General features: G+C 43.3%; 1 protein-coding gene across 2 annotated transcripts in view; it reads left to right on the top strand.

The window, feature by feature from the left end:
- Positions 1–8983, top strand: part of FBXO21 (F-box protein 21) — a 55504-nt gene that overhangs the window by 560 nt on the left and 45961 nt on the right. For both annotated transcript variants that reach the window (XM_011964397.1, XM_011964396.1), the window contains exons 2-3: positions 702–841; positions 3885–3979. In XM_011964397.1, the coding sequence (XP_011819787.1) occupies positions 702–841; positions 3885–3979 (235 nt within the window). The remainder of the gene's footprint in view (positions 1–701; positions 842–3884; positions 3980–8983) is intronic.

The raw sequence follows: 8983 nt of genomic DNA, 5'->3' as shown, positions 1-8983 counted from the left end.
CTCCAGGCCCCGGACCCTGCGGGGCCACGCCAGGCGGACCCCCGGGTCCCCAAATGGCGCATCTGTGAGCGCCTCGTAGCCGGGCCCTCGGTCAAGGGTGACGCTGGCGGCGGCGCGGCTCGTCCCTTTTGCGCGCTTCTTTTGTGCCCGACTCCGGGCTGAAATGTTTACATGGACCCAGTGATGCATCGATCGGGCGGGCGCAGCATCCCCGGGCTGGTTGTGGACGACACAGATTTCAGCGTGGCCCCGGGATGAAATCTGGCCCTGCACACTCCCTCTGTGACCTTGAGGGGAGCGACTTCCCTTTTTTTGAGCCTCATTCATAGACTTTGAGTGGTGGTGATCATTAGACCTTTCACCGTGGTTATTAAATTAGATGATGTGCGGGAGGCACGCACGCAGGGCCCCGGCTCCTAGGAGGCGCTCAATGAATACTCACTGTCATTGTCATCATTATTATTATTGTTATTACAACTGCCCCCATTTTAGAGATGGGGAATGGAGACATCATTCATGCCGCTACGCCAAGGTCACACCAGGAGTGAGTGAGTGAATGCCGGTGGGGTTTTGAACTAGGTCCCTCGCCGGGGTCCCTCTTACCACGGGACCCCGCTGCTGTCCCTGTTTCCAAGGCTGCCTTGGATTCGTGGCCGCCTGCCTTTGAGTCTCTGTAAAGCTGAGGGGGTGTTTCTCTCCTCGTAGGTGGCCTTCCCTTATGAAACACTACAGCCCCACCGACTACGTCAATTGGTTGGAAGAGTATAAAGTTCGGCAAAAAGCTGGGTTGGAAGCGCGGAAGATTGTAGCCTCGTTCTCAAAGAGGTTCTTTTCAGAGCACGTAAGGATCTGTTGATGTGGCTCTAAGCTTTGGCCTGCTGGTGTATGTGTCTGGGTCTGCAGGCATGAGCTCATCCAGCTCTTTTTCGTATCTCCCTTTTCAATGCTCTCACAATCCCTTACTCACTTAGATGGCTGCAAGAGTCATTGTGTCCTTTTCCTCCTATCCAACAACACGAAGCCATTTGTCTGTGCCAGCTTTACTTTTCTAAAGCCAGAGAGAGAATGGGGGTGGAGGGAGCAGGGAGGGACCCACGCAGCACAATGTAGACGGAGTCCAGATCAGCATTATTTCTCAAGTGGGTTCAACGGATTTTATTTGCAACCCCTGCGTTATTTGGGGAATCATCAATGATTGAACATTATAAATTTCTCCCGGTTGTTTTCCCAGAAGGGTTGACGAAATTAATGTGGTTCTTCTCTCTGGCTTTGCAGGTTCTAACCAGTAGTGAACTGCATTATTTGTTAAGGTAACAGAGGATTAAAAGCTACCTACAAATCAGAGTTATTAGTCCCTGAAATAAATTGTCTTTCATTCATTATCCCTGAAAAGTTTTTGTTTGTTTTTTTTTTAATATTGCTGAAATACATGGTGGGTTTTTTGGTTTTTTTTTTTCTTTCTTTCTTCAAAACGTCTCATGGAAGTTTCTTTTTTCTTTTTTTGAGACAGAGTCTTGTTTTGTCTCCCCGGCTGGAGTGCAGTGGCACAATCTCAGCTCACTGCAACCTCCTGCTCCTGGGCTCAAGCAATTCTCATGTCTCAGTCTCCCGAGTAGCCAGGACTACAGGCATGTGCCACCATACCTGGATAATTTTTGTATATTTAGTAGAGATGGGGTTTCACCATGTTGGTCAGGCTGGTCTTGAACTCCTGGACTCAAGTGATCCGCCGGCCTCGGCAAACCAAAGTGTTGGGATTACAGGCGTATGTCAGGCCTCACGGAAGTTTCTGTATGTTCTCATCCCTTTTTGTAACTCTGGAAAATAATCCACACTAATGTTTTGAGTTCAACAAACTATTAGATATTTATTTCTGGTTGGGGTTCTAGAAATAGAGCCAATCTGATTTATTTCTCTTTTTTGTTTTACTAAAGACTCCTTTGGATTCTGTAATTATATTTACTGTTAGTTAATGGAGTTCATAATTTGAAATGTTTTCAAGGCTTTTCAAGTTTTGAAAGGGAAAATTTGAACTTTGGACAAATTTGAATGTTTTCCCCTATGGAGAATACAAATAGACCTTCCTTAGTGTAATTGGTTTCTATAAATATTTATTAGTGTTAGAATAAACAAAATTTGTATTCTACTTTGGAGAAGCCATGCCCTGGCTAAAAGCATTCGTAATCACAAATTGTAAATGCTGATCTGAATGTGTTTGCACATACGTAGATTTTGGTACTAGCTATGTTTGGTGCAATTGGTCGTGAACTATGAGCCTGCAACCTCCTCTAGTCCAGCTGGTTTTGTGTATGTTTTGAACAGTCTGTGCCTCTGTGTAATAATGATGGATTGTTGTGTTTTTTCCTCAGCTCCCCCTTTCCCTGTACCACTGCTTAATTAGAAGTATGTCAAGGACTTTGAACACAGCGGGAGCATACTTAACATTAATCTGTGGGTGGGTGATTGCTTTGGCCCAGGATCTTGGTGTTCCTGTGTTCTCGGAATGCACACAGGTTGACCTGAAATGTTCTGGCTACTTGCAAAAAGAAAACTGAGAGAAGCCATAGAATTTTAAACTGAGAAGATTTTTTTTTTTTTGAGACAGAGTTTCACTCTTGTTGCCCAGGCTGGAGTGCAATGGCGTGATCTCGGCTCACCGCAACCTCTGCCTCCCAGGTTCAAGTGATTTTCCTGCCTCAACCTCCTGAGTAGCTGGGATTACTGGCATGCACCGCTATGCCCGGCTAATTTTGTATTTTTAGTAGAGACGGGGTTTCTCCATGTTGGTCAGGCTGGTCTCGAACTCCTGACCTCAGGTGATCCGCCCACCTCAGCCTCCCAAAGTGCTGGGGTTACAGGCGTGAGCCACCACGCCAGGCCTTAACTGAGAAAACCTTAAAGCCATTTGCACCTGAATTTACAGAGGAGAAAACATGCCCAGTGGATTACAGGAGCTGCCTGATCTACTAGGCTTACCTCCCGGGCCCTCTTCTCTTAGTTGAGTACAGCATAGACTATGTGAAGTAGTCATTAGGAGATTTTGTAGTTCTAGTCCTTGTTCGGGCTGGAGTGCAGTGGCGCGATCTCAGCTCACTGCAGCCTCTGCCTCCTGGGTTCAAGCGATTCTCCTGCCTCAGCCTCCTGAGTGGCTGGGATTACAGACATGCACCACCATGCCTGGCTAATTTTGTATTTTTAGTAGAGAAAGGGTTTCCTCCATGTTGGTCAGGCTGGTCTCGAACTCCCGATGTCGGGTGATCTGCCTGCCTCGCCCTCCCAAAGTGCTGGGATTACAGGCATGAGCCATCACACCCGGCTGCTGCTGCTGCTTTTTTTTTTTAGACGGAGTTTCATTCTTGTTGCCCAGGCTGGAGTGCAATGGCGCAATCTCGGCTCACTGTAACCTCTGCCTCCCGGGTTCAAGTGATTCTTCTGCCTCAGCCTCCCAAGTAGCTGGGATTACAGGCATGCCTGGCTAATTTTGTATTTTTAGTAGAGACAGGGTTTCACCATGTTGATCAGGCTGGTCTCAAACGCCTTACCTCAGGTTATCCGCCTGCCCTGGCCTCCCAAAGTTCTGGGATTACACTCAGGAACCACTGTGCCTGGCCAGAGCTAGTTTTCTTTACATTAGAACTCTGAGTTGTCAGTTTCAGAAATTCTAGTCTATGAAAACATAATTGATTGCAAATAACAAGAAGATCTCAGTAAATTATTGTTACTTTATGTTATTTTCTACCCATGACTGGTAGTGCAAGGTAGTGTAGAATAGCTGTTAGCACTGTCTTTAGTAGTGGACATCTTTATTTCAACTCAAATTTGTGAGCGTGACAGTTGCATCAATACTCATAATTGAGGCCTACTTGTATATGTCTTCTTCATAGGTTCCTTGTAATGGCTTCAGTGACATTGAGAACCTTGAAGGACCAGAGATTTTTTTTGAGGATGAACTGGTGTGTATCCTAAATATGGAAGGAAGGTAAGCCATAGCTTTAGCAGGGATTTGTTTGTTTTAATAAGTCCAGAATAAATTGCTGTAATTTCTGTGTGGCTAAACCCTGGAACATGTGATTCCAAATATTTCACGCCTGGTCATAGTTACAGTTTTGAAAAGTTCTGTGTATATTAGGTAGATGCACCAAGACAATTGACATATAAAGAAACCTTACAAAAATCCTTTTGGAAAGAAAATGGAATTAATGTTTAGCTCTACTGTGGGTCAGATACTGTGCTCCGTACCCTTGTATCTGTTGTGTTGTTTAGAAACCTGGTAATAGGCTGGGCACGGTGGCTCACGCCTGTAATCTCAGCACTTTGGGAGGCCGAAGCGGGTGGATCGTCTGAGGTCAGGAGTTCGAGACCAGCCTGGCCAACATGGTGAAACCCCATCTCTACTTAAAAAAATACAAAAGATTAGCTGGGTGTGGTGGTATGCACCTGTAATCCCAGCTACTCGGGAGGCTGAAGCAGGAGAATCACTTGAACCCAGGAGGCGGAGGTTGCAGTGAGCCGAGATCGTGTCATTGCCCTCCAGACTGGGGGACAAGAGCAAGACTTCGTCTCAAAAAAAAAGAAACTTTCTGGTAATAGAAATCATGCTTCCTTCATTATTACCTCTCCACTTACTACCAAATTTGCCTATCATGAATCGAATCTTTTAATTTAAAAATAATAATTTCTTAGGCATGTCTTAATTTAATGGATGATTTTTTACAATTTCTGAATTGTGGTACAAAATAATCTTACTTTGGTCTTTGAACACTGTAGGTCTTTGGGTGAGCCTTTCTTTTATCTTCCAGTCAGAAAACTGTGTACTTAGGGACTCTCTTGATCAAGAAGAACCCCTTGCTTCTTGGTTATTGCTTAACATTTCATATGCCTTTTATTTTCTGCTGTGAAGGTTAATTTCCAGTTTTTACCTGAAAGATGACTGGGCTTCCAGCCTAACTTGCCTGTGGAAAAGACTTTCTGCTCTAAAAGTTCTGAAAACTTTCTAGTGATGGAAGATAAGAATGCTAGTTTAACATCTTCCTTAAAAGGAATCTTTGCGAAATATCTCACAAACAAGGGATAAAATATTTCTGTTGTTTTTTAAAGGGAATTTAGGAGAGAGAAATATCTATCAGTGGAACAACTGTGGGTAGAGGTAAGATGTGTCACTATTCTAGGCCTTGGATGAGTTCAGATGCAGAGGTCATTTTTCCATTTCTATTTTGGTTTATCTATAAATGAATTGAAGTATGATCTAGTAGTCAGTATTGTGCAGTCTTAAAAATAAAAGCTGACTTGTGTTTTTTTAATGTGCATATGTACTTTTAAATACATAAATGGGACCTCATACATACTTTGTTGGTTGTTTTGGTTTGATGTTTAGTACAGACTGGGTTTTTTTCTTATTTATGCTGTTTCCTTTTTCCTCCCTATTCCCTCTGTTTACATTGGCCTTTCCTGCCGCCACCTCTGTAATTCTTGATAACAGCCCAGGTTGCATTCTTCATGCTGACAGACAGTGATGAGTATGGGAAGGGATCGTTATTGCACAAAATTGGGATCACATAATAGGTACTTTTCTATATTGTGTTTTCTCATTCAACAGTACGTTATGGAAATCCATCCCCTTCAATGGGTAAAACATCAAAATCACTTTTGTTAATGTCTACTTACTCTTCTGTGGTACGTTACATAATTTATTTACTTATTTTTATTTTTTTTTTTTTTGAGATGGAATTTCACTCTTGTTGCCCAGGCTGGAGTGTAGTGGCACGATCTTGGCCACCTCTGCCTCCTGGGTCGAAGAGATTCTCCTGCTTCAGCCTCCCGAGTAGCTGGGATTACAGGTGCCCACCACCACACCTGGCTAATTTTGTATTTTTAGTAGAGACGGTGTTTCACCATGTTGGTCAGGCTGGTCTCAAACTCCTGATATCAGGTGATCTGCCGGTCTCGGCCTCTCAGAGTGCTAAGATTATGGACGTGAGCCACTGTGCCCGGCCTACATGATTTTCCTATAGATGGACAACCACTTTATTTTTCCATTTTGTGTCACTGTGAGGAGTGATGTTTCTAGGCAGTAGTCTTGGGAATGGGTTTCCCAGTTCAGACTATAGGTTGTTGTTGAAAGACATAAAATAGACAGCATATCCTGGAATGTGAAGACTTACTGTCACAAAAAATGTCAGTTCTCCCCAAATTAATATATAAACCTAGTGTCATTCCAATAAGGATTCAAACAAAGTCTTCTTTTGGGGGGTGGTGAGCAGGGGGGGTTGTTTTGCTTTTTTCTTTTCTTTCATTTAGATGTCATAAAATATATACAGAAGACTAAATTCACAAGAAGAGCCAAAAAACAATCTTTTAGTAATCATAATGGGAAACTGGCATCACTAGATATTAGGCCATCTTAGAAAGCTACTTATAATCCAAACAGCACAGTAATTCAATAAAAATAGCTGCATCAGTAGCAGAGGATAATTGACAGATGCATCCCAGAATAAAAGATAATTTAATATATTTAAACTCAGAGGGAAAAAAATGGATTTTTAAAGAAATGGTACTGGACATAACTGAATATCCATCTGGAAGAAAGGAAAACGTGCATCATACGCAAACATTTTTCCAAAGGATTAAACAACTGAAATTTTTAAGTGATCACAGTGAACATTCCTTAAGAAAATAGGGAACTTCATGTAGTCTAGGGAGACCACCTTAACCAAGAATGACAATGCGGAGGCGGTGAAAGAGCAGACACTTCTATATGGCCAAGAGATCATGAATGAAGTCAGTAGAACTCAAGAGATACTGAAAAACGTACAAAGGTTAGGAGGATGGCATTCACAGAAGAACAAATCCTAATGGCTAGCAGTCATGGAAAAAACTCTTTAATGCTCTATTCAGAAAGTATTAAATAGGCCGGGCACAGTGGCTCACGCCTGTAATCCCAGCACTTTGGGAAGCTGAGTCCGTGGATCATCTGAGGTCAGGAGTTCGAGACGAGCCTGGCCAACGTGGTGAAACCTTGTCTCTACAGAAAAATACAAAAATTAGCCAGACTTGGTAGCAGGCACCAATAATCCCAGCTACTCGGGAGGCTTAGGCAGGAGAATTGCTTGAACCCAGGAGGCGCAGGAGGTGGAGGTTGCAGTAAGCTGAGATCACACCATTGCATTCTAGCCTGGGCGACAAGAGTGAAACTCCGTCTCAAAAAAAAAAAAAATAGCAGTGTTAAACAACAATGAAGTACTGCCATTTTACGTATCAGATTCCCAAAAGTGATGAAAATGCATATCCAGTAAAGACATATATTATAGTCTTTTTAGAAATAAATATGAATAGGTTACCCCTTGGCCCAACACATATATTTTGACCTTAAAAAAGGATTGTTTGTTTTAGAAACAGAGTCTCACTCTGTCACCCAGGCTGGAATGCCATGACACAATCATAGCTTACTGCAGAATCAAACCCCTGGGCTCAAGTGATCCTCCTGCCTTAGCCTCGTGTGTAGTTAGGACTACAGGCACTTGCCATTACACCTGGCTAATTTTTTCTATTTTTTGTATAGATAGAGTCTTGCTTTGTTGCCCAGGCAGGTATTAAACTCCTGGCCTCAAGAGATCTTCCTGGCCAGGCATGGTGGCTCACACCTGTAATCGCAGCATTTTGGGAGGCCGAGGCAGGTTGATCACTTGAGGTCAGTGATCCTGGCTACTCGGGAGGCTGAGACAGGAGAAGTGCTTGAAGCCAGGAGACTGAGGTTGCAGTAAGCCGAGGTTGCGCCACTGCACTCCAGCCTGGGCGACAGACTTGGTCTCAAAAAAAAAAAAAAGGATCCTTTTGCTTTGGCCTCCCAATGTGCTGGGATTACAGGTGTGAGCCACCATGCCCAGCCCTGTTTATTTTTTGAGACAGGGTTTCATCCTGTTGCCCAGGCTGGAGTACAGTGGTGCAATCATGGCTCACTGTAACTTGAACTCCTGGGTTCAAGGGATCCTCCGGCCTCAGCCTCCTGAGTAGCTAGGAATATAGGCATGTGCCATTATGCCTGGCTAATTTTTATTTGGTAGAGACAGTGTCTCACTGTGTTGCCCAGGCTGGTCTTGAACTCTTGGCTTCAAGTGATCCTCCCACCTTGGCCTTCCAAAGTGCTAGGACTATAAGTGCGAGCCAACAAACAAATAAGATTGTTTTTAAATGATAGAATACCCCACATTTAAAAATATTTTGGGGTATCAGTTTTCATGGAAGACCCTATTTGTATTCATTCCTGGCAAATGCTTGTGGTTTGGATATGGAAAGCATAGGAAGGAAAAAGTGTAGTTTCCATAAATACTAAAGCATCAGTTGGAAATCAGTTTGTGTTTATGATGTGCTATGTGGTCTTAAAAAAGAGGATGCCCTACAATAAAGATTAGAAACAGCATAGTAAAAGGGCATACACTGGGTCGGGCGCGCTGGCTCATACCTGGAGTCCCAGCACTTTGGGAGGCTGAGGCGGTCGGATCACCTGAGGTCAGGAGTTCGAGACCTGCCTGGCCAACGTGGAGAAACCTCGTCTCTACTGAAAATACAAAAAATTAGCCGGGCATGGCATGCCTGTAATCCCAGCTACTCAAGAGGCTAAAGCAAGAGAATTGCTTGAACCTGGGAGGCGGAGGTTTCAGTGAGCTGAGATTGTGCCACTGCACCCCACCCTGGGTGACAGAGTGAGACTCAGTCTCAAATAAATAGATAGATGGATTAGATAGATAGATAGATAAATGCATACATTGTACCCGAGAAAAGTATCCCAGAATGACCAATACTGAGACATATTTTAGTAAAATTGCTGGATTTTAAAGACAGGAAAGTCCTTTGAGCATCCAAGCAAAAAAGATAAAGTCATTTATAAGGAAAAGAAAATGAGAATATCATCAGACTTTTCAACAGAATTTTTTATGCCAAAGGAAAAAATAACTTATTTAAGAGACTCAATGATCTAAGGAAAATG

Source organism: Mandrillus leucophaeus, unplaced genomic scaffold (genome assembly GCF_000951045.1).
Source record: "Mandrillus leucophaeus isolate KB7577 unplaced genomic scaffold, Mleu.le_1.0 Scaffold7, whole genome shotgun sequence".
Taxonomy (NCBI): Eukaryota; Metazoa; Chordata; class Mammalia; order Primates; family Cercopithecidae; genus Mandrillus; species Mandrillus leucophaeus.
Note: the sequence above shows the minus strand (reverse complement) of the source record. Positions and strands in the feature narration are given on the sequence as shown.